Genomic DNA, 26,188 nt, shown 5'->3' with positions numbered 1-26,188 from the left:
GTATCGAAAGGATTCTGTGTCTAATTAACTCCACTCTATGCGGAAAGCGGCGACTTGCTTACTGTCTCTGTTCGTGGTGCTCCCAAAGATCCTATGTCATAGTCCCATAAGTTCGTGTACCAGCCAGCGATTAATTATATCCTTCCCGTCCCCATCCTATCCTCCAGTAATGTATTCCTCTTCCTTGTTCGCACGATGCAACTGAGAAAGCTTAACGACTCCAACTGCTCCAGCCACTCTTATACTGGGGCACAGCCTCCAACCCCGGCTGGCTCATCACCGACACACTATCCCCTGCGTTTTCCAGACCCCTCATTATCGCCTGTTTCGAGCTTTTCCTTCTCCCAAATGCACCGAACCCACTCCTCAACCCCCCCGGTGAACTTGCCGGAAGCGGTATGCTACTTGCTTCTCTCAAACCCTCCACAAACGCCGCAGGGAAAATGCCCCATCGAGACTTCCCCTTACTATCCAGGATCTGCCCCGACCAGCACCAGTGATCCGGATACGAGTAGCCAATAGCCGAGATGCATTCCCCTTTCTTGAATGATAACCATTCTCCCTCCTTCGCTTGTTTGGGCTTGAAATCCCATTTTGCGAACGCGATTAAGCTGCTTTGGGCATTCATGCGTAAGTCTTCATGGACTGGTCGTTCAAGTGTAATCGCAGAGGCGGGAAAGCTGCCCCGTTTGCCATCATGGTATCCCGTGCACCAGGTCCCGTTGAAGGCTTTGGGAAAGGTGATCCCTACAATTCGGGCACCGGCTGCAAAATGCAGGGTGGGGTTTCCGTCGGGATCATGAAATGTGCTGCTTGTGAGTTTGGGATGGTGGGTGATACTCGCAAGGGCCGCGGGTCGGGTTGCTACTTTTGAGGCTATTTCTGTGATATTGTATTGCGAAGGAATCACGTCAGGTCTGGTGAAATGGAGGTCAAAATCCAGGAGTTCAAGAGTCTGGGGTCCATAGAGCGCATTAATGCCTTCGATGGTCGGCAGAGGCTGGGAATGTCTGGCAAGATGCCGGAAAAGCTGGGGTACAGAGAAAAAGACGGTGGCGTCGTGTTCTTCGACGGTCTTGTGTTCTTTGACGCAGAAGACGCAGGCATAAAGTGGTTGGTCAAGTGATTCTGTTCGAAGGTGGGATTTCGTGACGAAGCGTTGACGAAATCTGATAGAGGAATTACCGTATATGCCGTCTCCTGAGGAACATGTTAGAAAAAATCCGAGAGTGGAACTGGAGGCCATACGATCAAGATTTCTATCCTTCTCGAACTCCTTCCACCCAATTTCATATGAGCAACTCTTGCATCTTGCTGATTTAGTTGAGCTAAATTGTCCCTGCCCAAACGTTAGAAGCTTACTCTCAATGGCCTATAGGGAAAAGAATCCTACGTACGGCCGGTTTCTTAACGATCGTAAACCCAGGTTCACCTCTCATTACTGCCTTAGCACCCTCACAGAATCCACCGAACTTGTAAAAAGAGCTGTCATGCCGCATCGGGTATTCCACCGATGCCACCGATGCCGTGGGTGTCGGTTGGGTATTCCCATTCTCTTTTACCGGAATCAGTCCGTTACCATGATCAATACCGTTAACAGCTTCGAGTCCCTGTTCAATTCCTTTACCAAAGTCTGGGGTTCGGAGTGTTGTTGCTAATGTTTCCGGGAAATTGTCGGTATCAGTCAAGCCATGCTCACTCAACGGAGGGCTCAATGGCGCAGCAGCAGCACGGAGCCCAAAGATCGAGTCCTGGCTCGCCTGACTGTCTGGCCTATGAAATTGGGACTGGGTTATGGAGCTCGAATCTGAGTTCCTCGCTCCATGATTTCGCTGCCTGGACATTGTGCTTTCTTGTCCATTGCCGGTCACCTTTGATACGAGTTCTGGACTTGTTGACAGTGTAAAGTGTTCTAATGTTGGGGAACCGACGAAACCAATATTCACATCTCCTCCTAAGGTCGGAGAACTAGCACGCGCAAGCAAAGTCCGAGAAGGGGGTGAGTTTGGTGAAGGGGACAACCTCTCTCTATCACTAGATGCCTCTCTAGTCCGGTACTCCTCGATCGAGGCTCCTGATCGCCGGAGCTCTTCCTGGAACATCATACGCGATCGTCTTCTCCTTTCAAGGAATTCTTCGTTTGCAGAAAGACGATGACTGACATGCTCCGCCGGGATGAACTGAGGTGTCTGCTCGTCCAGACTCAAAGATGGTGAAACTCTGTGAGAAAGATGCCCTGGAGAGGTGCCGAGCGATGAACTCATTACACTAACGGGCGAACCAATATCGAATTGGGCAGGGCTGTTGATATGCCATGGGCTCATGGGCTTCGCAGGCAGAGAAGGCAGAGAAGGCGAGTTCTGTGGAAACCTTGGCGTGTGTTTTTGTAGAGGTGAGACTGGACTAGGTGGTGGTGGGCGGTTTGGCGGTGGTGGAGGTGGTTTCCAGCTGAAGTTTGTCTGCCTCATAATGCGCAATTGCGCACCGTCGCCCCTCGACTTCTCCTTGATCCTGAAATCCTGCAGAGTGCTGTGTAGAAGTTGATCTTGGATTTCATTGAATATAGCTGTGCACTCAGCCTCACACCTCTGAGACTCTCTTTGCAGGCTGGTGAAGGCTGTCTGGTCAAAGGAATCGGGCCTGTCCTCGAAATCTAGACATTCGTTGATTTGGTCATTAAGACCAATGCTGAGCTCTTTGAGCCGACTCTGGATCTGTTCTGCGGGGAATCCATCAGCTGACCACCCCAATCAAATCGTATTTGCTTACCATTCTCAACTAAAGTTCTGGTGAAGGGCTCCCCATATGATCCAACACACTGTTTGTATGCATTGCTGATAAGCTGTAGGTCCCGCTCCAACGACCTTTGTAGATCCCGCGCCGACAGGGATATCTGCAGTGCATTGGCTGCGGAAGCCGAAATGGCCGATTTAGAAACCCTTTTTCCTAACTTGATGCCCGTATCCAGAGTTTTCGTGATCCGCTTGACTGGAGGAGCGAAATCGCCCGTCATACTGAGGGTTGAGGGGGCCGGCGATGCGGCAGGCTGTCGCAGAGGCTCTCGCATACGGAGCAGGTCGGTAACCCCTGTTTACTTATCGAGAACCTGGGGAGTTGTTCGTGCAAGAGACCTATACTCGGGAAGGTGGTGAATGAAGGTTGGATCAAGAGAGTCAGAAGAAGAGCGGGCGTAGGTAGCAATGACATCTGTCGGGAGGACATGGTCGGCAGCACCTCGAGCAGCGCAACTGCAGGGACCAGTGGTTAACTGCGAGGCTCTCACGGTCTCAGGGCTGTTCGAAGGTCGCCCGGGCTGTGCAGGCATTGCAGGGCCATGGTTGATCGGATAACGGGGGAGCGAATAGGAGTGCTCTCCAGAAGCGAATTGTAGCACGCGTATACTAGAAGTGGCAGCTGTGTATTCGTTGCTCTGTAGACCGTGGCTGGTAAAGACCAGGTTCTTGAAAGCAGCTCCCAAAGTTGAGGGATTTGCATTCGATAAGTAGCAGGTGATTCTGTAGCCCCGTCGGTGATCGCAGGTGCTTCTTTGAGTCGCCGCTTATCAGTACGTCACCTCCAAGTATCTGAGGCTTTGAAGGCGTTTCAACCTTAGAGATAGATCCTCACGATGGCTTCCTCCCGTGCCTCCATAGGATGTACCGGTACTTGGTAAGGTAGCATCTTGCCCCGCCATTGTCATCCTTCCGGCCAGCCAGGCCCACAGTACCCCTCGACCCTGGAAAGCGGTAATCCTAGTGCCTATCACTCATCAAAGCGGCGCGATTGATCAATTGAGCGGCTGAGGACAACCTCTCGGGTATTTGCAGATGTTGTAGCTGGAGAATAGTCGTTGTAACTGGAGAGTAGTGAGTCGCGATCATCTCCATGATACACCACAGACCCGTGGGTCAACAGGTGGATGGGGATGAAGACTTGATAGACTTGCAGACATCGATAATTCATCCGCAAAGTAGTCTACCCAATTGCTTGCATATCGACTGCTAGAGCACTTGTCCGGGGTTATCGCGATCGAGTGAAGAAGCATTGGAGGATGTTGAGGTAGAGTCGAGCTCGGGGTTCAACACGATGGATCTCGGACATTTAAACTCTGGCTCAAGGGACCACAAACCTTATTGCTAGGCACAATCCAATAAACAAGCTAACCTCTACAAAACAAACCACCAATATCCCTATAGTAGTCCTATATGGTGTTGTATAAGGTACCTAAGATACAGAAAGTCAAGAACCGCGCGCTTATTTGACGCGTGCAGCCCGACCACGATCGGAGAGATACAGAGATACAAAATGCGGCGACAGCACAAACAGCCTCAAGGAGTGCGGCGTGCAACAAAAGAGAAACTTGTAAGGCAAATCTAATCTGGATCAGCAAGGCCCGGCGGGGTTAGGGGTTGGGGGCCGGAAACGTGCGGGACACGTGATGAAGTGTATCGCTCTTTTCATATCTTAGAATACTTTATCGTACAGAGAGAAAGATGTATCTCTATTCGATTTACCAATAATCAAGTTAGTTCATCTCTTGGTTATGGAGCTTTTCCGGGACCGCCGACGGGAGTAGTCACGTGAGAAGGAGCTTAACAGAGTCGGACCTATGAGGATCCTAAAGAACTCTGCGGAGGATACTGGGGTTCCACATTCAAGGTACATGATATGATGTAAGACATCGAGACGGTCGAATTTCTATTGAGCGCGGGAGTTCCCAAGACAAAGGCGATTGGGAAACTGATAAAGGGGTTAAGTGGACGGACTAACAGCGCGGCTAAACCTCGGCCCCAGGGTCTCCCCCCGACTCTGCCTTGACGGAGTAGCCAGCCATGTGACGATGGGCAGTTCCATCAAAGCATCACAGAAACATCCCCTCTTGATACCCTCCAGCCCACGCCATTCTCCCTCCCTCCCTCCCCAACTCGCACACAATACTTCTACATCTACAACCCCCGGGAACCGCCACCATGAAGTTGCATTACATCGGCGTACGTTCCTGCCCATTCGTTTCCAGCGCCCTCACCGCGCCCGTCACTGACCAGCCTGGCCAATCCAGATAATCAAGAACGAGTCGAAGCCCGCGCACGAGCTGTGCTCAGAGAAGGAGCTCAGCGCTTACTCGCGCTTCACACGCACCAAGTATGTGAATCCCCCTCCACGGGAGAGTCACTTCTTTCGCCCAGGGAAAAGGAAGGGGATAGATAGGCGGGTTGAATACGTTAAGATAGATAGATAGCTAACGCGGCGGGGGAGAACAGCTATGGGGAATTCATGACGCTATTCAGCAAGACGGTGGCCGAGCAGACACGACCTGGACAACGGCAAGATGTCGAAGAGCAAGGCATGCACATGCGCGCTTCCTTGATTTTCTCTCCCTGCTTCTTCGCCGGGCTCAATTGCTGACGCGCAGAGTGTGGCAGATTACACCTTCCACGCATACGGACGCACCGAGGGCATCGCGGGGATCATCATCTCAGACCACGACTACCCATCTCTAGTAGCGCACCAGCTGCTCTCGAAAGTAGTCGATGAGTTCCTGACGCAGCATCCGCGGTCGTCGTGGGCCGATTCCAACCCCACACTAGCATTCCCCGAATTGAAGGACTATTTAGTCAAGTATCAGGATCCGCAGCAGGCGGATAGCATCATGAAGATCCAGAAGGAGCTGGATGAAACCAAGATCGTGCTGCACAAGACTATCGAGAGCGTTTTGCAGCGGGGCGTCAAGATCGATGAGTTGGTTGCTAAGAGTGATGGCTTGAGTGCGCAGAGCAAGATGTTTTATAGTGAGTACACCCTGCACACCCACCTTATCTCACGAGCTTTGCTTTGGAGACGTGGCTGATGAGGTGATAAGACCAGGCGAAGAAGCAGAATTCCTGCTGTGTGTTGATGTAGTTGGTTTTGAGGGCTTTGGTTTTGGCGTTTCTATACTTCTAATGAGATTCCGGCATAGCAATTCCACGGTCGAGATTGTAAATGAGCACGTTAAGCAATACCAAGAGAGGTTATCCCGCTTCGAGGAAACTTTGGATTCAGAAGATGAAACTAGCATTTCTCTCCCTCTTTCTCCCAAAGAACAATGCCCCATACCCATTACGTCGAAATCAGACCCAAGACTCCAAATGCTATGCTCAAAAAGCCGCCCAAATTCAAAAATGCAAACCATATCCGCAGACTTAGACCCCAAGAATCCAGAAATCCAACTTAAACAACAAGGGTATCCATCCAAACTCTCTAACAGCACCTCCTCCTCGCCTTTGTCTGCTGACTAGCAGAATTCCCATTCTCGCCCTCGGCCTCATCAATCACCACCTCGACAGGGACCCCAAACCAACTCCTCCGATCCCTGCCCACGCGAAAACTGCCGCCCGCTCTGATGCCGTCAAAATAGCCACCCCCCATCTCCTGTTCCGGGGACCCGATACCCGGCGACTGTATGGCCGACGAGAGCTGTTCCTGAATCTTCCTATTCTGCTCGACCAGCTTCCTGGTGATGACGCGGAACACCTCCTCGACGCCCTCGCCGCTCTCAGCACTGACCTCATGGCAGCAATCCCAGCCGACCTCCTGGCCCCAGAAGCCGGAGCTGCGTTTCGAGCTCGGGCTCTTGGCGCCGACGTCGACGGCGGCGTGGGAGCGCTGCCACTGTGGCGCGCTCTCGAGCCCCGTCGTCGCTGTCGCGGGAGGCGTCGACGAGAGCCCCGGCGCGAGGTTGTCCGCGACGTAGGCGATGCACCGCTCGAAGGGCACTTCGCGCCGCGAGGGCTCGCGCGCTACGAGGTCCGTCTTGGTCCCGACGACGTGCAGGATGATGTCGGAGGGCAGGTTGCGGCGCAGCTCGGTCAGCCAGACGCCCATTTCTTCGAAGGAGGGAAGGTCGGTGATGCTATAGCAGAGGATGCAAGCGTTCGCGCCGCGGTAGTAAAGGCGGGATATCGAGCTGTTAGAGAATAATCCCATATATTAATCAACCGTGTGCGGAGGAGGAAAGACATGGAATGGAGCCCAAGCAGCGAGGCTGAATGAAAGGGGGCAAACAGAAAGGAAGGATAGGTAGGGAGAGAGAGAGAGAAAGAATAGATATATATGTACCGGAATCGTTCCTGTCCAGCGGTATCCCAGATCTGTAACCTTACTACCGTGTCCGACTCGTCGTCTACTACTCGTTTGGTCTGGAAGCTCGCGCCTACAGTACTCGTTGTATTCGCTGGGTTGAACTGATTCCTCACGTATCTCTGCACCTATTACACCTCCCATATCAGCACCAAGATCCCCTCACACATAGCTTGCAGAGAAGGAAAAAAACACTCACAAGACTCGTCTTCCCCACCCCTTGGCTCCCCAAAACCACAATCTTAGCTTCGAGCGACTGGGCCATCTCCTGATGCCTAAGATCCGAATTTCCTTCCCGATGTAATCTCTCGACAGCCTTGCACCGCTCAAAAGAATTCCCCAAGGAACCCAAATATGAAGACGAAAAAAATAAAATGCAAGCGCGTATGGGGAAAGGAACCGTCTCGTCTCTATCGTCGTCGTCGTCGTGGATATCGTCTCAATGTCATGCCTTGACCTGTCGCGGCCTCATCATCTGCGCCAGGATCCCGGGAAATATGCAAGGTCAGTCAGTCAGTCAGTCAGTCAGTTCGTCCGTCGTCTTTGTCGCACGAGCCAGAAACACCGAGAGAGAGAGAGAGGGATTCTCTTATGCATGAGTAGTAGAAAACCCGGCCATGACCATCATTCGGAGAACAGGGGAAAAAAAAAAAGAAATGTTCGAGGATAAGATGAACTCTGCGGACGAACGCGTAAAGTGAGGGAGAGGGGATTTTGTTTCGAACTGGCTGGGCTGGGCTGGGCGGCCTGGGCTGGCGTGTGCTTGTGGGGGGGTGTTTACGGGGCGGCTTTATCGAAATTGGCAGATCTCTCTGATGCTTAAAACATGACGCAGCTGGCGAGGCTGCGGGTTCTTATTGGAAATACGGATATTTCATTCGCTCCTTTTGTTTTTGCGGGATACTGATCTGGGGCAGACTGTATTCGAGTTCACGACATCTTCATCGTTATCTTCTTTTCTACTCTATATTGGAAGTGGTATTAAGGTAGGAGTTGTAAGGTAAGATTTCAATTTTACAGCCTCGTGGCGGTCTTCCGAGCCTGGGTCAGGGAAGGGGGATAGGCCCTGGTTATAAGATAGGCCCTGGTTATAAATAACGCGTCTACGCAGTAAGATCCGGTTTACGAGGGTAACATATTGGCATGAGAGCAAGCTGCATAAATGTGGTCATCTATGGTAGGTCATGAATATATACACCATTAAGACTCGTTGTCCAGACTATCAAAGCCTCGGGATATAACTTATAACTTGGCCTTCTCCTTCGGGTTCACCAATGGCTCGTAAGCGGTTTGTCCCTGTGATACTATTAGCGATATGTTCAACCACAAGACGAGACAACTTACCAAAGTATCAACGGGCACAGTCGCAGTGTGCATGCTCAGTCCTCTTGTATCCACCAGGGTAGGGTTCAACTGATCAACACTTGAGCACCCAATCAACCTCATGTTCATCTCCATCTCATCCTTCAACAACTGCATGGCTCGATCCACACCCGGCTGTCCATATGCACTCATAGCAAACAGGAAGGGTCTTCCAATACCAACTCCCTTGGCACCAAGACACAATGCCTTGATGATATCCGTAGCTCTTCTCACACCACCATCGATATAGATCTCGATGCGCTTATCCCAGCCTCGCTCCCGGAGAACAGGCATGACTTCCGCAAGAACCTCGATTCCCGAACGTGCGAAATCCAGCTGCCGACCTCCGTGGTTGGAGAGAACAACTCCATGAACCCCGGCCTCGACGGCAAGGAGAACATCTTCAACACGTTGCACACCCTTCAGAATGATGGGCATTTTAGTGATGGACTTGAACCAGGGAATATCCTTCCAGCTCAGTGCAGGGTCAATAAAGCTGGAAATAGCTCTCGCAGCACCTTGCGATTTGTCTACTTCAGAACCTGCCTGGACGTTGGACCCAACATCCGTGAACTTGGATCGCATATCCTTTTCTCGACGGCCCAGTTGGGGAGCATCGACCGTGATGAAGAGACCCTTGCAACCTCGTCGCTCGGCATGCTGCACGATCTTCTTGGTGATTTCTCGGTCCTTGTTGACGTATAATTGCAACCATTGGACCTGGTCTCCCTCCGCTGCATCTACGATCTCGTCGAAAGAGCAGGAGGCGAGGGTGGGGATCATCTGAATAACATTGTGCTTCTTCGCAGCGCGGGTAAGAACAACTTCTCCCTCTGGGTTTCCAAGCTTTCCCAGAGCGGTGGCGGTTACGTAGAATGGGATGTCGACCTTGGTTCCCAGCATCGTGGTGCTGAAATCGACTTTCTCGACGTCGACAAGAATGCGGGGTCGGAACCAGATCTTGTGGAAGGCGGAGTGGTTTTCTCTCATAGTCTTTCATGATCAGCGTAATTGTTCTCACCAGGGACCGTATAACTTACAATTTCATCGTCGGCTCCACTAGAGTAGTATGCCCAAGCTGTTTTCTTCATAACCTTTCGGGCCACGGCCTCGAAATCCATCAGGTTGTAGCATTGTTCCAGGATTGGCATGCGTGCAATATGCTCCTGTCGTTCCCTTTCTTCTGGTGACTCTACCCTCTCCTCCTTCTCAACAGTGCTCATATCAACCGGTCCCAGGTGCTTCGACTTGTCGAGGTACTTGTCGAGGGTGTCGGGAGGGTGGATCGGGTCAAATTCTTCTGTCGCATCTTTACCCTGAAAAGGACGTCAATATCCGCCCATTGGAAGCTGGAAGAAATGCAAACTTACAGCATACTTGAGGATGATTTTGGGACCGCCAGGGTGCTCTGTTGTTACTGCGTCAGAACTCCAATTTCTATTGCGGGGTATGAGAGGCCTTACCAGGTAAGAATTCCGTGACATCGTATGCTTTTCCCTGCGCAGATGTAAGCTAATTGCCAGTCCGGGGAAGCTCAGCAGAACATACATGCACTATAACCCAGCACGACTCTCTCGAGTTATGCTTCCCGACGTCTTGTCCAGTCAGAGGCATTTTTGTGGTGTTGTGGTCGTTTCGGTATGGTAATCAAAGCCGAGGTTAACGTGGAAATTCGGATGACAAGACAAGAGGATATGCAATGACAACTGGAACAGCAAAGATCTAGAAACAAGGAATCTTCAAAAACCAAAAAGTATCTGATCAAGATCGATCTGGAGCAGGACGACGGCACTTTATTAGTCTGGAAGACAGCTGCCGAACTGGCTAAGAACTTGCTTATGTACTGTCTCTCTCTTATCGGCGCTGATTTGCGTAGAAGGGGCGTACAAATTCTCGGTTGAATGTTAGGCGAGCTATGTGATGCTGGGTTCTCCTCACGCAGAAGCTGGGCAGAGAGAATGCGACCCTATAAGAATACAGGCGGGAGATTTATATAGATATAGATTTAGATTAGGAGATTTCAGAACCAATTGCCCAAGAACATGACATCTCTGGGCTGAGGACATCCTGATTCCAGCGTGATGATAATAATAATACCGTAATGTGTTATACCTAAGTTACTGTAGCGATAACATTGTCCCGCATTCCGTATACCCGTTCGCGGCCCTGTTCGTGTGGAGAAGATTCACGTGCAGGAAGGTCGTCCGGGCCAATCAGGATGAAGGCATTGCAATTTGTAGTCATCATCCAGAAAAGGGAAAGGGGGGCCGGTAACATGTTTGTGGAGAACTGGAGAGACGGATCTTGGAAGAGGTAGATTCTAGTCGATCTTGGTTTCCCTCCTCAACATCCGCTCGCCCATTTGGAGATAAACGGCGGATATAAGAAACCAACAACTGAAATTCTGTCTGTAATTTACACTACTTTGAGATGCTTGCTTAGAGATATATACTGTACTCTCAATCACTCCCAATGGTCCAGGTATTGACTTGATTCTCCGGGGTGGCGACAAGGTTGAAGCTCTGTAGACTGTCGCCCCCTCAATCACTACCAGAAGTATTATTCTAATAACTAGTAACTGATCGATACCTCTACAACTCCACAATCTCGGGACGGTTGCCCACATCCGTCGTGGACTGCCAGACGATCGCTGGGTTCACTAATAGGCACCCCTTCGACCCTCCCGGCCCTACCATCAACCGATCCCACAAGATGCCCCTGATACCGTAGAATACAACCTTCATAGCGTCCAGCCACGCTCCACTGGGGATCAAGTCCCTTGCGAAGCCTCCGCCAGTCCGGCTCATTAAGCGTTCATACGAAGCTTGCCCCTCGTCCCAAAACACTGCTTCTTGCCCATGCCCTGAATGCACATGTCCAAAAACGTGTAATCGAGGTCTCACTCGCCATATCTCATCGAGAAGTGCAGGGCAGCCCCGATCGAGGTCGAGATGGTATCGTGGCGGAGTATGCGTGATCAACACATCAGTCTCCCGGGGAATTCGATTCTTCCACGGGGCAGCATCAGCTTTATATTGAAACCTATCCCCATTAATAGTTGTTTGCCTACGACACAAGGGACTCACGCATGTTCTGAGCCACCGATATATGGAATATCCGGGGCGCCATAGAAGGTCCATTTCCTGCCGCCCTTGAACTTCAACGTCACGGATTTGTTCTCGAGATAATGTATAGATCTAAAATTCAACTTCTTCCCCCTATCCTCTGCCTTCCGAGATTTGGGATCGAAATAACTGTCATGGTTACCCGCAATGATGATCTTCTCGCGATGGGGCAACGAAGCCATCCAGTCGATCTGTGCCTGGATCTCCTGCACAGTCCCAGCATTGGTCATATCCCCAGCATGTATGAGCAGGTCTCCATTCGGTACGGAGGTTGTATTCGTGTGCGTGTCGGAGATACAGACAACCCGCACGGGGGGCTTGTTCCGGGGAGGTTTGAAGGGTGCTCCACGGAGGGAGAGGAGGATGGCGTAGATGAAAGATATTAGAGCTCGGAGAGGGGAATCGAGAATCCTGTCGAGAGGAGTTGGGGGGTCCCAATCGTTCACTCGGCGCGACCATGGCCATTGCTGTTTCCGCCGAGGTTTGGCTTTCGAATCGTCTGCCATGTTGTCGTCGGGGCTCTTGGAGGTCAATAGTCGTTGTATATAAAGTAGATGTGAGAGAGATTCGCGACCGTGGTTATCGTTGGTGTCCGCCAAGATCGGTATCCATCGATAGAGGGGTCATCATTTGTGGCTGTCGAGCTGGTACATGGTAGGGAAGGAAGCTCACGAATTGGCCGCAACACTGCGAGATGTTGTTTAATAATCTCAGAGTCCATGTTAAGCTTTCGGCGGGGATAGTGATCGACGGCAGGGATGTGTATTACCTACCTGGCACTATAGACTTCAGAGTAGTAAAATAAATCGATAAATAACAGCGGTGGGTACATTTTGGAGATGCCTCCTTAACCTCCAAGCGACGTCATATCTTTGCGACACTCTCAGGTTGGGGACGAAAGAGGCATTGGAAAACCCTCTCTCGTTGCTCTCCCCCACCTCTGCTCTTTTTTTTAACTTTGCTCTGTCTTCATATTTGAGGGGTTTCTGGTGATTGAGCGACAACAGCCTACGACATGGCGCCTGAGTACAAGAGCGGTCCTCCGGACATCAACTTCGAGTCGGTGTGCCGCCAAAACCTCATGGTGATAATTGCTCACACTTTGTAGCGTCGACTATGTGATTGATTATCGCTTTGCAAATACAGGCATGGAATGCCTTCCCGAGTCTTCTGAAACCACTAACTGATCCCATACAGAGCAAGCTGAAGCCGAAGCCCAATTCGTGAAACTCATCAAAGCCCTTAACGACGTCGGATTAGCTACTGAGGTTCGAAATGGAGACAATTGCTCCCTCCTTATCTTTGTCAAGAGCGCCTCCGACACGCATCTCAAGTCTCAGGTCTATCAATCACGAGTACAAGACTGGCTGTATGGAATTCGCACAACCGCCCTGCACAAAGACATGCAGACACAATTGGATGATGAGCCAGTGACCGAGGCGGAACGCTTGCGACTGGTATATTTATTGATCACAAAGCCCAGGAATGAAGGCGGTGCTGGGATCACACCCAAGACTGGAGAATGGAAGGACGTTCAATCTGTCTTTGCTCTCCACGACCATAAATTCAACAAAGCATGGGTCGTGCAATTGACGTCCAAGTACTTTCTGAGTGCGAAGGACGTAACGGAGATCAAAGACAGATTTGGAGAGAAGATCGCGTTTTACTTCTCCTTCCTGCAGTTTTATTTCTTAGCACTAACGTTTCCTGCTTTCTTCGGGTTTTGCTCTTGGGTACTCTTCCGTCAATATTCCCCTATATATGCTCTCGTTAACTGCCTGTGGTGTATTATTTTTATCGAGTATTGGAAGAAACAAGAAGCAGACTTGGCAGTTCAATGGGGAGTCCGGGGAGTGTCGAAGATTCAGCGCAAACGGGCTGCGTTCCAGCATGAGAGCGTGATCAATGATCCCATCACAGGCGAGGAGATCAAGACCTACTCGCCTTGGAAAAGACTGGCACGCCAATTGCTTCAAATTCCATTTGCTATAGGAGCAACTCTGGCTCTGGGAAGCTTAATTGCCGGATGTTTCGCTATTGAGATATTCATATCTGAAGTCTATTCTGGCCCATTCAAATCTTATCTGGTTAGTAGAATTAAGTCGCGGTGAGAAAATCATCTAACTCTTGCAGGCTTTCCTACCAACTGTTATCTTGACTATTTTCATGCCGACGTTAACAGCTATTTTGACCGAATTCGCGTCTGAATTGACAGATCTAGAGAATTATGAGACCGCTGATGGTGAGTGCAAGTTATCCACGTTCAAAAACTGGACTTCTCTAAATTATGACTAGCACATGAGGCAGCTATGGTCCAGAAGATTTTCGTGCTCAATTTTATCACCTCATATCTTCCTATCTTTCTTACGGCATTTGTCTACGTGCCATTCGCTCAAGCAATCGTTCCTTATTTGGATATATTCCAAATGGTTGTAAAGCCATTCGCGGAAAACGAGAAGCAAATGAGCACGCCAAAGGTTGGATTCCATATCGATCCTAGCCGACTCAAGAAGCAAGTCATATATTTCACCGTTACTGCGCAGATTGTCAACTTCGGGTTGGAAGTTGTTCTGCCGTACGTCAAACGTAATGTGTTCAAGAAAGTGAAGGAAGTCCAGGCGGACAGAGCAGCAAAGCGAGCAGGAAACTCAAGCCCCACGGCCGATGATCACCCTGAGGAGACGCTTTTCTTGGCCCGAGTTAGGAATGAAGCCGACCTTGAGGCTTATGATGTTACAACCGATTTCAGGGAGATGGTTATCCAATTTGGTAGGCCTCTTTGAGGACACATCTGACGCACCTTGTTAACAATCGCTAGGCTACTTGTCTCTTTTCTCAGTTATCTGGCCCTTAACTGCTGTATCGTTCTTAATCAACAACTGGATTGAACTCCGTGGCGATGCCTTGAAAATTGCCATGGAAACCCAACGCCCTGTTCCTTGGAGATCAGATTCCATTGGTCCTTGGCTTGATTCCCTGGGATTCCTCTCATGGCTCGGTAGCTTGAGTAGCAGTGCTCTGGTTTACCTCTTCTGCCGAGATGATGGTCCAGATGGAGCGCCAGGGGCCGTGAAGGGATGGGCGCTTCTCTTGACCATGTTCTTCTCAGAACATATCTACCTTGCTGTCCAACTCGCTGTCCGGACAGCTTTGAGCAAGATCGATAGCCCTGGACTACGGAAGGAGAGAGCTGAGAGATATGCCGCGAGAAAGTAAGGACTGTCAATTGTCTTTTCTCAGGTAAAGCTGACATGTATAGACAATATCTCCGAGATATCCAAGCACAAGAGGAGGCAGCCCACAAAGCGGCCAGCGGGGGAATCTCCGAGGGGCAGAAGATTAGTAGAAGTATGCTGGAACAGGCAGCTAGAGAGTCGACATTGCATGGTCATGGAACCCCCGAAGAGCGGTTCTGGCAAAGACAGCAGGGTCAGTCTGAGACTATTATCATAGGAAAAGGCTATATTGCAAAGGTATGTATCGACATTCGTTCTCAAATCATTCGCTGATACTGATCATAATTAGGCTATGTCAAAGGACAAGAAGGAGTCGAAGAAGGAATTATAATGACGGATGATCGTGAGGATCGATCTGGCAGAGAGTGTTGTGGGGCCGAGGCTACCTTATCTTGGCGGGAGAAGGCTGTGATCACGTGCGGCGCAGCGGGGTAAATTCCGGGTCCATAGGTCGACTACTTTTAAACTTCAATTCGTCAATCGACCTCAGAGATCATATTGCATCTCCAACACCGTTCCGCAGCTGACAGCGACAGTAAGTCGGCGTAAATAAATAGCGCGCTTGCTATATTTTGTTTCTCCTATTTCTCTCCTGTCTGGCATTGCAGAAGCGCTTTCGACTTTTTTGTCATTTCAACTCAGCAACCCCACTTGAAGATGGACTCGAAACAGTTCAAAGAGGCTGCTACGTCGGCAATTGATGAAAGTATGTGCTCCTCTGGCCCTCACATTAGAGGTTCTAATGACTCCAGTCGTGAATTACTACGATACCATAGAGAATCGTCGCGTTGTCTCAAACGTCGAGCCTGGATATCTCCGGAAGATCCTCCCCAGTGGGCCACCAGAGGAAGGAGAAGCATGGGCAGACATCCAGGCAGATATTGAGACGAAAATCATGCCGGGCCTGACACATTGGTATGTAGGCGCAAATATCGAGCTGCCTGTGACTAAAGTTCTGTAGGCAGTCGCCCAACTTCATGGCTTTCTTCCCAGCCTCGTCCTCTTTCCCAGGCATGCTCGGCGAACTATACTCTGCTGCATTTACCGCACCAGCGTTCAATTGGATATGCTCGCCTGCCGTCACCGAGCTCGAAACCATTGTCCTCGACTGGCTCGCCAAACTCCTCAACCTTCCCGAGTGCTACCTCTCGACCACCCATGGCGGTGGTGTCATCCAGGGCTCGGCCTCAGAGGCCATTGTGACAGTTATGGTTGCAGCACGCGATAAATATCTTCGCGAAACGACGTCGCACTTATCCGGCCTTGAACTTGAAGATTCAATCGCACATAAACGAAGCAAGCTGGTGGCATTAGGGAGCGAGGCGGCCCACAGTGCGACACAGAAAGCCGCGCAGATTGCTGGAGTACGATTCCGCTCCATCCCAGTATCGAAGGAGAGTAACTTTGCCCTGACAGGCGAAGCGCTAGAGGAAACATTGAAACAATGCAAAGCTGAAGGACTGGAACCATTTTTCCTCACGACGACGTTAGGAACGACAGCCACCTGCGCAGTGGACGACTTTGCAGCTGTTGCATCTGTTCTAGCAAAGCATGCACCCCCAAATGTTCCTGGTGAGATCTGGGTACATGTAGATGCTGCGTACGCCGGGGCAGCTTTAGTCTGCCCGGAATACCAACACCTGACAGCATCCTTCGAACATTTCCATTCGTTCGATATGAACATGCACAAATGGCTCCTCACGAACTTCGACGCCTCGTGCCTATTTGTAAGGAGACGAAAGGATCTCATCGACGCCCTCTCCGTCATGCCCAGCTACCTCCGCAACGAGTTCTCCGACAGCGGTCTCGTGACCGATTACCGCGACTGGCAGATCCCTCTGGGACGCCGCTTCCGCAGCCTCAAGATCTGGTTCGTGCTCCGCACCTACGGTGTCAAGGGCCTCCAAGCGCACATCCGCAAGCACATCAAACTAGGCGAGGTCTTCGCCGACCTGATCAAGACGCGACCCGATCTCTTCACCATCCTCAGCGGTCCGGCCTTCGCCCTCACCGTCTTCACCATCGTGCCGAAGACGGCGGGCAAGGAAGCCCAGGACCAGATCTCGAAAGAGGTCTACGAGCTGGTGAACAAGAGGGGCGAGATCTTCATCACGTCGAGCGTCATCGCGGGCATCTATGCGCTGAGGGTAGTGAGCTCGAACCCGTTGGCCGAGGAACAGTTCCTGAGGAAAGCTTTCCGGATCTTGGTCGAGACGACGGAGGAAGTTAGAGATGGGAAAGTAATAACGAAGGAGAATTCAATCTAAATAAATAAATAAATTTCTTGCCAATGGATCGATCAATCTCCGCTTGTTGGATAGATAGAGTGAGTGGAGAGAGAAAGAGAGAGGAACCAAATCAAATAATTCCCCTTTTATCTATTATTTGATTAGATGGATAGATGGATGGATGACGATCAGAGATTCGAATATCTAGGTAAATTCAGATATCACAATCAGATAAAACAAGAGAGTGTGGATAAGTAATTAATTAACAGTTTACCTATCACCCAACCAACACGACTCCCGTCAACAGAAGCCCGTCGTTCTATCTATACGTATACGTATTGTATATATGTATATCGAAACCAAAAAAAATAATATCTCATCGTTATATCATACTTAAAAAACACACTATACGCACGCAAGCACGCGAGAATAAAATTGGCACACACAAGAGCTTCTTTCAATAGTCCAAAAAACAGAAAAACATCCCAAATCTTTTCCTCTGCTCTACATCATATTGAACACGAAGACTCCAACGAGACCGAGGACCGAAGCGAGCGCTCCTTGGCTGCGAGCTGCGCCCGCGGTGTAGGCGACCACGGAGCTGGGCGCCGACGGCGTCGCGATCGTGTTGTTGGCGCCGTAAGGGCCGAGGCTGGGAACCCCTGAGGGACGGCCGGCGGCTGGGGCTGGGGCTGCGGGGGCGTATTGGGGTGCCGGGGTGTTGGGGCTGGGAGCGGCGACGGCGGGTGCCTCGGGAGTGACGACGGCTGGGGAGCCAGCAGGAGCCTCTGGGGCGACAACGGCGGGAGCTGAGCCAGCCGGGGTCTCAGGAGCGACGACGGCAGGGGATGGGGAGCCAGCGGGCGCCTCGGGAGCAATGACGGCGGGAGCTGAGACAGCAGGAGCCTCGGGAGCGATGACAGCTGGGGAGGAAGCAGCGGGGGCCGCAGGGGCGAGGACGGCTGGGGAGGAGACGGCGGGAGCCTCGGGAGCGACGAAAGCAGGAGATGAGGCAGCAGGAGCAACGGGAGCGGCGCTGTTGAAGGTGGGGTTTAGGACGGAGAAGCTGGTGCCAGTTGGCTTGGTGTAGGTGGGTTTGGCGACGGTGGGAACGCAGATAGTAGATACGACGGGGGTGGCGTAGGAGGTGAGGGTCTGGCCGGAGATCACGGGCACGGGGGTGTTGGTTGGGGTAGGGGTGGTGATGGCGGGGACGACGGCGGTTTGGAAGGTGGATTGGGATTGTTGAGCTTCAGCGACGGGGCAGACGGTGGTGTAGAGGACGCGGGTGTTGGTCACGACGACTGGCTTGGCGGAGCTGGCGGGGCAGTGGAGGACGGTTGCGGCGCAGGAGGTGATGGTGGTGATGTCGGTGGTGTAGACGGTTGAGGTTGTCAGAGGGGCGGTGCCGTTGAGGTGGACAGGCTTGGGGGTTGGGGCGACGACGGTGCTGTTCACCACAGGAGTGCTCTTGGGTGCCGACGAGGGGAGCGCTGGCTTAGAGCACGAGTCCGGTTGAGGTTGGCAGAGAAGTGGCAGGTTGATACCCAAGGCAGTGCTGATATCGACGGGGATGGCGAGGAAGTTTTGGTAGTCAATTTCGACAACGGCCAAGGCAAAGACACCAACATCGACGTTGACACCCGCGTCGATAGACAGTGGGCACGCATCGGTGGATCCAATGACAGCGGTGTAAGCAGCAAGGTCAACGTAGACACCAAGTTCAAAGTCGAATCCGGTTCCGAAGACTTCGACAGTGGTACCGGCCTCAACACGGACTCGGATAGCAACGCTGAGCGATGCTTCACCGAATGCGCATTTAATCGGCAGTTGCTTCATGACAGCACCGGCGCTATATCTCGTTAGCTATTAGTGATAGAAGGAGAGGAGGATACCGACAAGTTCTGTTCAACGATATGACCAGTAATAGGATCAACGACCATGTAGGCACCCTCAGGGAAGGCGAATTCAAATCCAGTCTCAACGTCAATCTCGGCGCTCAGAGTGAAGACCAAGTCGATGAAAAGTCCGACACCAATGCTAACATCCTCGCTGCAGGGAGTACCCACGGCTGCTGCTGCCGATGCGAAGATGGGCAAAGAGTAGGTAACACTGTCGGCGGCGTGGATGTCGAATTCCATGTGACCTCCCACATTCTCAAAGTCTATCCTGACATTCATACCAAACGCTGCGGGAATGACATCTAACGGGTCCTCAAAGAAGGTAGTAATGTCGCCGAGCAGGCTTTCATCCTTGTCGATTCCAGTGTTTGATACAACAGCAGTTCCCCAGGTTCGGCAGTCCACACATTCCACCGTCAGTTCATGTGTAGCTCCAAGGGTACCTTCTTGGACCGTTTTCTCGCTACTCTCAAGTCAGCCTGATGCGTCCTCACGTGAGGGTGAAGGCTTACGTGTTTAAGATCGTATCGTGCTGGTGAGTGGTTGACAAGCTATACGTCCCCAATGGGATGGGCCCTCGTTGTTGTATGGATGACATGACTTCAACATCACGGGCAGCAATAGGGCCAGCAGCGGCCGTGGCGGCGAGTAACGCCCCAACTAGGCCGCATTTTCGAAATGCAGAAATCATGTTTTAAGATGAAAAGAGTGTATTTCAGAAATCAAGGAGAGAACGACTGTGAGTTGAAACAAAATAATGAGTGTGATGGGGTTTAAAGAGAGTGTGTAGCCAAAGGCTAAAGAGAGCGTGAAGATGAAGATGAAGAGGAAGAGAGAAGAGTGAGGAGCAAATGTGAAGCAGACATGAGGGTAATAAATAGAGGGGTGGTGATAAGGGGTATATCAGATATCTCAAAGAGGTTGACAGGACGATATGGGCCGTGAAGCGTAGCGGCTTGGCCTAGGGTCGACCCGCTCCCGAATAGGGGATGCTCAGAACCCTACACCGACCGCAAGTGAAGATCACTACTCGTAACAGACACCAACAGGAAATCGCAGCTCGTGTCCCTGCCGCGGACGGAAACCAATCTTCTTCCAAGATTGGTTTTCTGAAGAGGTTCGGGCCTTGCGAGGAAGACTTGCAGGCCCATCAGAGACACCAGAAGAGCCTGGACCGGCGAAGAAGCGGAGAGAGAGCCTGGACAGGGTCACTACTGCACATGCAAAGAAGTCGTTGAATACATGTGAGAAGCATCCTGCCGAGTCATGCTCAGGGGTTGGCCCAGAGATGTGATGGAGATGCGTCTAGAGGTGCTCGGGTCGAATACGAGTGCAAAACGTAAAAAATGCCTGTCCGATGCAATTTCCAAACACTTGTTGGGGTTGGTTCATGAGATGAAAAGAAATGAATATCTTGCTGCGAGATGCAAATATGCAGACAAAGTATTCAATGCATACGCAATACATACAAATATATTTATATTTATATTTACATGTGTATGTATATGTATATGTATAGGTATGTATGCGTATCACTGTGCATCTCGCATCTTGCAGCGCTGGGGTTCAAGGGTCATCCCCGGCTAAATTTAGTCGGCACATGACTCGGCTCACTTCCCATTATCGAGCGCCCCATTTTTAAGGTTTGCCGCTAGAGCTGGAAACGTTCTAGTCCCCGCATCACGTGCTCTCCCACTAGCCTGTTTATCGACATCTTGAAGTCCACAGCTTCACCCCGTCGACGATAGGGTGAAAACCATCCCTGATTCCCTGGGCCCTCAACCACAATCCCGGTTCTTTTTTCTTACTGTACCTACATTGTGCAACCTCCGAGGCCGCGCGCACATATTGACCGCGTCATCGCACCGGCGTCGCCACTACTAGAATTGGGAATCTCGACGCCACTGTTTTGAGGGCGGCTGAGAATTCCAGTTGCCCGTGCCCAACGCTACTGTACGAGCTGTGCTTCCCAGATTCCGATTCACACCCCCCCCGCCTCCCTCCGCTTTTCACACCCTACCACCATGTCTCTCTCCTCCTACCTAGCCTCCAAATACCTCACTGCCGAGCCCGCGCCCTCCTCTTCCACCAAGAAGCGCAAACGCAAGACTCCCTCTTCAACCCCCGGCCTCATAATCGCAGACGACGACGAGCTTGGATGGTCCAACACCGCAACCGCCCAAGACGACGACGACGACACTCCACAAACGGTCGCGTCCGGCTCCGCTGAGTTTCGCAAGGCGAAAAAGAGCTCCTGGAAGACCGTCGGCGTTCCTGCGCTGCAGCCCAAGGACAGCGAGCAGGATGAAGCCGATCGGATTCTCAAAGAAGCCGCGGAGGAGGGTCGCGGTCGCGATGACGACGAAGCGCCTGCTATCGAGGACGCAGGAATAGTGAAGATGGGCGACGGCACACACGCGGGTCTCCAAAGCGCCGCCGCGGTCGCGGCGCAATTCGCCAAACGCAAGAAGGAAGAGATGGACGCATGGCAGCGAGAATCCAAAAGCAAGCACGGCAAAGGGGTCGCCGAAGAGACGGTATACCGCGATGCTACGGGCCGACGCATCGATATCAGTCTACGGAGGGCAGAAGCAAGACGCGAGCTAGATGAGAAGGCGCGCAAGGAACTCGAGGAGAAAGAAGCCATGAAGGGCGACGTGCAGCGCTTGCAGCGCCAGAAGAGAAGGGAGGAATTGGATGAGGCGCGATTCATACCTGTGGCGCGCACCATCGACGATGAGGAACTGAATGCGGAGCTCAAGGAGAGAGAGAGGTGGAATGATCCAGCAGCCCAGTTCTTAGCCTCCAAGAAGGCGGGGAAGTCTAGATCGGGGAAGCCCATGTATAAGGGCAGTTGGGCGCCGAATAGATATGGCATCCCTCCAGGACATAGATGGGATGGCGTGGATAGGGGGAATGGCTGGGAGGCCGAGAGGTTCAAGGCGGCGAATCGGATGAAGAGAAATAAGGAGCTTGATTTTGCTTGGCAGATGGATGAATAGGTAGAGTCAGTCATGTCGTGTCAGTCCTGCCACATTGATATACACCCAATAATTTTTATTGTTCTATGGCGAAACTGTCGTGACACAGAAAGTCCGTGCAGCAAGGCTTCCAGACCTCAATATCCCTTCCTCCTCAGTGATTGTCCCTGAATAGCATCGCTATCGAAGGGTCTGGACCGTAGGTGAGGTAGGTAGGTATGTCTCGTTCTCCCGCGCTAGTGTCCCAACCCCCTTCATATACCGCTTGTAACGACAGGTAAGGCTGACCCCGCCCCCCGTGTAATTCGCCCATCCATCATTCAAAACCAACTCGCTCCGTTCATTCCCAATAAGCCACACTGAGCTCACGATTTTGGCCTCAGAAGCTTATCGGGGCCATATGAAGAATTTTCCTTCACAAGCCTTATAAACTCCTTCTTACTCGTCTGCTGTCCCGCTAAATCGCCCACTCTGCTAGCGAACAGCTTCATCAAATTCCCGATACTGATACCTTCCTTTGGCAGCGCGGCTGCGATCTCGTGAGGCTGGATTACGCCCGTGCCCGGTGACGGTGGTTTGGCACCCGAAGGAGCGGCTGGGAAGAATGTTAGCCTATGCATCTCACCATAATAGAAGGTGAAAAATAGCAGAAATGCGTTATGTAGAATGAACATAGTGAGCGAAACGGATGGACATAGTTTTCAGTGATCTGCTCTCGGGCCAGTCTAATAAGCTGACCCCACAGACAGATCACGGTCTCATAGAAATGAAGATGTATGCGCAGAGTAGGGGTAATTGGCTTACCTTGTCCTTGAGCAACTGGACTCCCAGAACGGCTTCCTCCAGGTCCAGCGGATCCAGCTCTCCCTGGTGCTGGGCTCGCCGCTCTTGAACCAGTAGGTGACCCTCCGAGACGAAGCTTGATCTTTTTCTTCCCACCATCTTCGCCACCAGTTGCTTCTCCATCGCTCGTAGCACCGCCTTGGCCTGCGCTTGGGTTCGGTGGTACAGACTGGATCTCGGATAGCCTTGAGGGATTCACATTGAGCTTGATGACGGATGATTTGCGTGGGCTTGAGGTCGACGCAGGTTGTGATGCAGGTGCAGGAGACATAGGGCGAGATCCAGGCATAGGCGTGCTGCTGCCTGTTGGTTGAGAAGAATGTTTCTTCTTGTGCTTCTTTCGAGACGATTCATTTCCACTTGCTTCTGAAGCTGAAAGGTTAGGAGATCCCGGTCTCTTGAGAGATTTGTTCTTTAATGGATCCGAGTGCTTAGGTCGCCCAGAAGGTGTGCTTGTCCCCTTCGACGAAGTGCCAGATGGAAGCTTTGATTCCAATTTGGCTTTGTTCTTTGCTTCTTCCTCCTTGCGTTTATCAATCTCCCTTTGCTTCTCCTCGTCCGATGTATCGTCCTCGCTCTATTCATCATTAGTAAACGGACCAAGATTTCAAAGCGAGCATGCATACCGAAGAGGCATATGGATTGCTAGAATCGCTCTCATAAACCGTCATCTTCTCTCGTTTTGTGAGCGCCTTTTTGACACTCTTGCCCAGTTTCTTTCTTCGTTCCGCCTCCCGTCTTTCTTCGGCAAGTTCCTCATCAACCTCAGCCTCATTTAGTTTATCGAATACATTAGCTCCCAACTGCTCCCGCTTAATCCTTTCTTTGGATTCCTTGGTATCTTCATCCTTTTCGGGTTCAATAAACGCCGTTTCGTCGTCATCCTGAAACAGGTCATTGTCATCGAAGTCTAGATCATCAGCATCTTGGACCTCGCTCTTGCTAGCGTTCTTGAAGGTCGTGCTTTCTGATTTGACGGTATAGAGGTTACCCAATTGTTTTCGCGTTTCAGCCGCTGCTTTGTCTGCATCTGCTTTCTCTTGAGTTTTCATAACCCAGCGCGATTCTCTAGTAGCTTTATTAAACCGAGCCTCAGCTTCCTCTATCGTAAACCCCTTGAACTGGTTCTTTTGGGTGAACTTGTACCACTTCTCGATTGGGATCATCTTGAAGCTGGTCCCTTCAATGACGAAGATGACGTTCGTATCCGAGAGGGCTGCCTCGTAATTCCCGACCCAGGTGTTCTTATTATCGGCGTCCTCTAAATGCCATGGGAGTGCCTCCTCGTATCTCAGATCGGATTCCTTTTTCTGAGCCTCAGTCTTGTCCAACCGGTGCACCTGAGTTGTCTTCTCGTTTCTGAAAGCCTGCGTCTTCTTGGCTGCCATTGCAGAAGCATTGTTACCAGTCGGCGCAATCTGGGCGAGATCCGCCGCTCTTCTAGCTTCCTTCTCAGCCTTCAAAATTTCCTGCTTCTCTTTTTCCTTTGAGTCGATGGGTTCCTCAGCAAGGAGTTCATCTTCCTTTACGCCTTTTCCTGCAACAGGTTGTCGAGGATCTCTCCTATGTAGCGAAACTGGTCGTGTAAACTCATCCTGGTTTGTAGGATCAACATCCTTCTTCGAAGCAAATCTTGCAATGTGATATCTCAGGCCTTCACGTAAAGCTCTCTTGGTTGTGAAGAGGGGAAAATCCTGGTATGGACCCGCTGGAGGGTGTGTCCAGCCACCATTTGCCCTTGGGTCACCAACGGCTTGGGGAGATGGTGCATGGGGAGGGGCCAGAGGTGCGGGAGAAGGCCTTGACCCTGGCTGAGACGCGGGCGCATCCCTTCCTCTATGGCCTGGAGGCCTTGGAGGAAGGTTTTGTCGTCGAGGGAGAGGTTTCTTGCGCGGTACCAACGGATCCACGGGTTTAGGCTTGCGAATCAATCGAGGAGCTCCATTTGGCGTTGGAGTCGGGCCATTCGAGACGCCGGACGGAGAGGCGCTCATCGTGCGCAACGAGATCTGAGAGGTTCGCAGTTCGCGTGCCTTCAAGGATGAGCAGATTAGCTCAGTGGCAGTTCACCACGAAGATTGTGCTCTCTAGGCTGTCTTCATGAAGTGTGTAGGAGAAAGTCGAGAAAGCTTTAGTTGAGCGAGTTGGGACGCGAAACCGGCTGTCGCATTTATTTGATGGGGATATAGTAAGACGCCTGAATATGCGCTGTCGCGGTGTGAGATACGTGGGAGATCGTTGGTATCGTATCGTGGTATGCTGAGGAGTTGGAGTTGGAGTTAGAGTTGGATGTTGTGTGCTCTCTTTGTCCTGGGATTCCTGAGAGGTCGAGATAGCCGCGATTGAATGAGGCAACGCTCCAACCTGGCGCGCTGAGTAAGACCTGACTAAGCGGGCTCAGCAAACCAGCGTTTTGCGGAACAGGGCGTCCTTCGAAGAGCGAACTCCTAATAATAAAGAGATCCTGGATTCCACCTCATCTTCCTCTCTTTGATACAGCCAAACTACGACCGTTAGACTTCTCGCCCTCCGTTTAGATCGGCTGCCACTTATCGCGTGCGGGCCTTGGTCAGTTGTCGAGACTGAGGACAATGGACGGGATCGGTCGTTCTCGCAAGCATACCATCAAGTCCCTTCACTCACGAGTGGGTTGGTCTCACGAGACACAGTGAAAGGAAGAACCTTTCCTCTACTGGGAACTCTCAGATTCTTGTTCGCGCTGAACAAATTTGTCTCTCGTTGTTCCTTTTCCAATCCCATCGATCGAATCTCACCTTCAAGTCACGTGGCATGAGCCGTCGGACGCGAACATACTGTTTCCCGTGATAATCTTCACTTCTTGAGTCTAGTGGCACACGTTGATTGTCTTATTCTCAAGCCTGGACTGAGTCCAGTTGAATCCACACATCTATTGGTTCTCAAATCTGGATTGCGCGAAAGTTGGACGAAGCTTCTGCGAAGATGTTTCCCAGCTCGCAAGATCTCGCTGCCCCGGGTCGTGGTAGTAGTGACCTTGAAGACCGGCTTCGAGGTCTCATTCTCAGCCATGTCAACGAAGTTCCTGGTGGTGGCAATCAGCTGCCGTTCTCTTCAACTGTGCGGCCATATATGTCTACGGTAGCACCAGCAAATCAGCAAGAATATTTGGCCCCGGTGTTGCCTCCATCCCCGACTCCTCCTTCACGTATGGCTGGAAGAAACCAAACAATGCGGCAAGACTATGTCCATATGAATCTCCATCCGGAATTTGAAGCTCCGACAGATATATTAGATCGATCACCTCAGCGAGGTCGGAACAGATTCAACCAAGAACGTCGACAGATGCATTCACAGCCATCCGTCCCCACAAACGCAACACTGAACCAAGGCACACAACCAGGTCGAGGGTTTGCC

At 51.4% G+C, this 26,188-nt stretch overlaps 12 protein-coding genes across 12 annotated transcripts; 5 read left to right on the top strand and 7 right to left on the bottom strand.

The window, feature by feature from the left end:
• Window positions 1–211: 211 nt before the first annotated feature.
• M430DRAFT_21362 (hypothetical protein) lies at window positions 212–3,067 on the bottom strand (the record flags this gene model as incomplete). The annotated part of the gene is made up of 4 exons (XM_024864503.1): window positions 212–1,200; window positions 1,249–1,339; window positions 1,398–2,719; window positions 2,770–3,067. 4 exons carry the CDS (start codon window positions 3,065–3,067, stop codon window positions 212–214), a joined length of 2,700 nt encoding a protein of 899 aa, XP_024718260.1.
• Window positions 3,068–3,091: 24 nt separating this feature from the next.
• M430DRAFT_21361 (hypothetical protein) lies at window positions 3,092–3,694 on the bottom strand (the record flags this gene model as incomplete). The annotated part of the gene is made up of 2 exons (XM_024864502.1): window positions 3,092–3,558; window positions 3,628–3,694. The coding sequence occupies 2 exons, from the start codon at window positions 3,692–3,694 to the stop codon at window positions 3,092–3,094; spliced, it is 534 nt and encodes a 177-aa protein (XP_024718259.1).
• Window positions 3,695–4,970: 1,276 nt separating this feature from the next.
• Window positions 4,971–5,901, top strand: M430DRAFT_52590 (hypothetical protein; the record flags this gene model as incomplete). The annotated part of the gene is made up of 5 exons (XM_024868310.1): window positions 4,971–4,991; window positions 5,060–5,142; window positions 5,262–5,344; window positions 5,424–5,789; window positions 5,861–5,901. The coding sequence occupies 5 exons, from the start codon at window positions 4,971–4,973 to the stop codon at window positions 5,899–5,901; spliced, it is 594 nt and encodes a 197-aa protein (XP_024718258.1).
• A 4-nt stretch (window positions 5,902–5,905) lies between these two features.
• Window positions 5,906–7,860, bottom strand: M430DRAFT_60531 (hypothetical protein). The gene is made up of 3 exons (XM_024868859.1): window positions 7,319–7,860; window positions 7,099–7,247; window positions 5,906–6,946 (listed from the first exon to the last, which is right to left on the bottom strand). The coding sequence occupies exons 1-3, from the start codon at window positions 7,382–7,384 to the stop codon at window positions 6,241–6,243; spliced, it is 921 nt and encodes a 306-aa protein (XP_024718256.1). The 5' UTR covers window positions 7,385–7,860; the 3' UTR covers window positions 5,906–6,240.
• Window positions 7,191–7,742, top strand: M430DRAFT_36449 (hypothetical protein). Its single transcript, XM_024866929.1, has 2 exons — window positions 7,191–7,247; window positions 7,319–7,742. Exon 2 carries the CDS (start codon window positions 7,494–7,496, stop codon window positions 7,716–7,718), a length of 225 nt encoding a protein of 74 aa, XP_024718257.1. The 5' UTR covers window positions 7,191–7,247; window positions 7,319–7,493; the 3' UTR covers window positions 7,719–7,742.
• Window positions 7,861–8,333: 473 nt separating the features above from the next.
• On the bottom strand, window positions 8,334–10,231 carry M430DRAFT_68523 (hypothetical protein). Its single transcript, XM_024869357.1, has 6 exons — window positions 10,030–10,231; window positions 9,945–9,978; window positions 9,852–9,889; window positions 9,522–9,797; window positions 8,464–9,474; window positions 8,334–8,415 (listed from the first exon to the last, which is right to left on the bottom strand). Exons 1-6 carry the CDS (start codon window positions 10,093–10,095, stop codon window positions 8,362–8,364), a joined length of 1,479 nt encoding a protein of 492 aa, XP_024718255.1. The 5' UTR covers window positions 10,096–10,231; the 3' UTR covers window positions 8,334–8,361.
• An 841-nt stretch (window positions 10,232–11,072) lies between these two features.
• M430DRAFT_144374 (hypothetical protein) lies at window positions 11,073–12,387 on the bottom strand (the record flags this gene model as incomplete). Its single annotated transcript, XM_024862885.1, has 3 exons — window positions 12,380–12,387; window positions 11,568–12,293; window positions 11,073–11,523 (listed from the first exon to the last, which is right to left on the bottom strand). The coding sequence occupies exons 2-3, from the start codon at window positions 12,110–12,112 to the stop codon at window positions 11,073–11,075; spliced, it is 996 nt and encodes a 331-aa protein (XP_024718254.1). The 5' UTR covers window positions 12,113–12,293; window positions 12,380–12,387.
• A 38-nt stretch (window positions 12,388–12,425) lies between these two features.
• Window positions 12,426–15,336, top strand: M430DRAFT_168696 (hypothetical protein). The gene is made up of 8 exons (XM_024863545.1): window positions 12,426–12,665; window positions 12,715–12,752; window positions 12,804–13,693; window positions 13,740–13,848; window positions 13,902–14,375; window positions 14,425–14,818; window positions 14,866–15,079; window positions 15,132–15,336. Exons 1-8 carry the CDS (start codon window positions 12,622–12,624, stop codon window positions 15,171–15,173), a joined length of 2,205 nt encoding a protein of 734 aa, XP_024718253.1. The 5' UTR covers window positions 12,426–12,621; the 3' UTR covers window positions 15,174–15,336.
• A 163-nt stretch (window positions 15,337–15,499) lies between these two features.
• Window positions 15,500–17,109, top strand: M430DRAFT_52584 (hypothetical protein; the record flags this gene model as incomplete). Its single annotated transcript, XM_024868309.1, has 3 exons — window positions 15,500–15,548; window positions 15,595–15,757; window positions 15,804–17,109. 3 exons carry the CDS (start codon window positions 15,500–15,502, stop codon window positions 17,107–17,109), a joined length of 1,518 nt encoding a protein of 505 aa, XP_024718252.1.
• Window positions 17,110–17,258: 149 nt separating this feature from the next.
• On the bottom strand, window positions 17,259–19,726 carry M430DRAFT_44203 (hypothetical protein; the record flags this gene model as incomplete). The annotated part of the gene is made up of 4 exons (XM_024867678.1): window positions 19,484–19,726; window positions 18,970–19,434; window positions 17,579–18,922; window positions 17,259–17,274 (listed from the first exon to the last, which is right to left on the bottom strand). Exons 1-4 carry the CDS (start codon window positions 19,660–19,662, stop codon window positions 17,259–17,261), a joined length of 2,004 nt encoding a protein of 667 aa, XP_024718251.1. The 5' UTR covers window positions 19,663–19,726.
• Window positions 19,727–20,995: 1,269 nt separating this feature from the next.
• M430DRAFT_106727 (hypothetical protein) lies at window positions 20,996–21,973 on the top strand (the record flags this gene model as incomplete). Its single annotated transcript, XM_024861098.1, has 1 exon — window positions 20,996–21,973. The coding sequence occupies one exon, from the start codon at window positions 20,996–20,998 to the stop codon at window positions 21,971–21,973; it is 978 nt and encodes a 325-aa protein (XP_024718250.1).
• A 179-nt stretch (window positions 21,974–22,152) lies between these two features.
• On the bottom strand, window positions 22,153–24,877 carry M430DRAFT_168670 (hypothetical protein). The gene is made up of 3 exons (XM_024863544.1): window positions 23,422–24,877; window positions 22,757–23,372; window positions 22,153–22,547 (listed from the first exon to the last, which is right to left on the bottom strand). Exons 1-3 carry the CDS (start codon window positions 24,787–24,789, stop codon window positions 22,318–22,320), a joined length of 2,214 nt encoding a protein of 737 aa, XP_024718249.1. The 5' UTR covers window positions 24,790–24,877; the 3' UTR covers window positions 22,153–22,317.
• Between the last annotated feature and the right edge of the window lie 1,311 nt (window positions 24,878–26,188).

The sequence above is a fragment of the Amorphotheca resinae genome (assembly GCF_003019875.1).
Source record: "Amorphotheca resinae ATCC 22711 unplaced genomic scaffold M430scaffold_10, whole genome shotgun sequence".
Classification (NCBI taxonomy): Eukaryota; Fungi; Ascomycota; class Leotiomycetes; order Helotiales; family Amorphothecaceae; genus Amorphotheca; species Amorphotheca resinae.
The sequence above is the reverse complement of the archived record's forward strand: the minus strand, read 5'-3'. Positions and strand labels throughout refer to the sequence as shown.

Coding starts and splice junctions, on each gene's coding strand:
- M430DRAFT_168696 (XM_024863545.1), top strand. CDS start 12,622: ATGGCGCCTGAGTACAAGAGCGGTCCTCCGGACATCAACTTCGA. Junction 13,849..13,901: donor GAATTATGAGACCGCTGATG/GTGAGTGCAAGT, acceptor AATTATGACTAG/CACATGAGGCAGCTATGGTC. Junction 14,376..14,424: donor GGAGATGGTTATCCAATTTG/GTAGGCCTCTTT, acceptor AACAATCGCTAG/GCTACTTGTCTCTTTTCTCA.
- M430DRAFT_60531 (XM_024868859.1), bottom strand. CDS start 7,384: ATGGCCCAGTCGCTCGAAGCTAAGATTGTGGTTTTGGGGAGCCAAGGG. Junction 7,248..7,318: donor GGGTGGGGAAGACGAGTCTT/GTGAGTGTTTTT, acceptor GAGGTGTAATAG/GTGCAGAGATACGTGAGGAA. Junction 6,947..7,098: donor GCTGGACAGGAACGATTCCG/GTACATATATAT, acceptor ATTCTCTAACAG/CTCGATATCCCGCCTTTACT.
- M430DRAFT_36449 (XM_024866929.1), top strand. CDS start 7,494: ATGCAAGCGCGTATGGGGAAAGGAACCGTCTCGTCTCTATCGTCGTCG.
- M430DRAFT_168670 (XM_024863544.1), bottom strand. CDS start 24,789: ATGAGCGCCTCTCCGTCCGGCGTCTCGAATGGCCCGACTCCAACGCCA. Junction 23,373..23,421: donor GCAATCCATATGCCTCTTCG/GTATGCATGCTC, acceptor AATGATGAATAG/AGCGAGGACGATACATCGGA. Junction 22,548..22,756: donor TCCAGTTGCTCAAGGACAAG/GTAAGCCAATTA, acceptor CATTCTTCCCAG/CCGCTCCTTCGGGTGCCAAA.
- M430DRAFT_68523 (XM_024869357.1), bottom strand. CDS start 10,095: ATGCCTCTGACTGGACAAGACGTCGGGAAGCATAACTCGAGAGAGTCG. Junction 9,979..10,029: donor CGTGCTGGGTTATAGTGCAT/GTATGTTCTGCT, acceptor ACATCTGCGCAG/GGAAAAGCATACGATGTCAC. Junction 8,416..8,463: donor CTGTGCCCGTTGATACTTTG/GTAAGTTGTCTC, acceptor ATAGTATCACAG/GGACAAACCGCTTACGAGCC.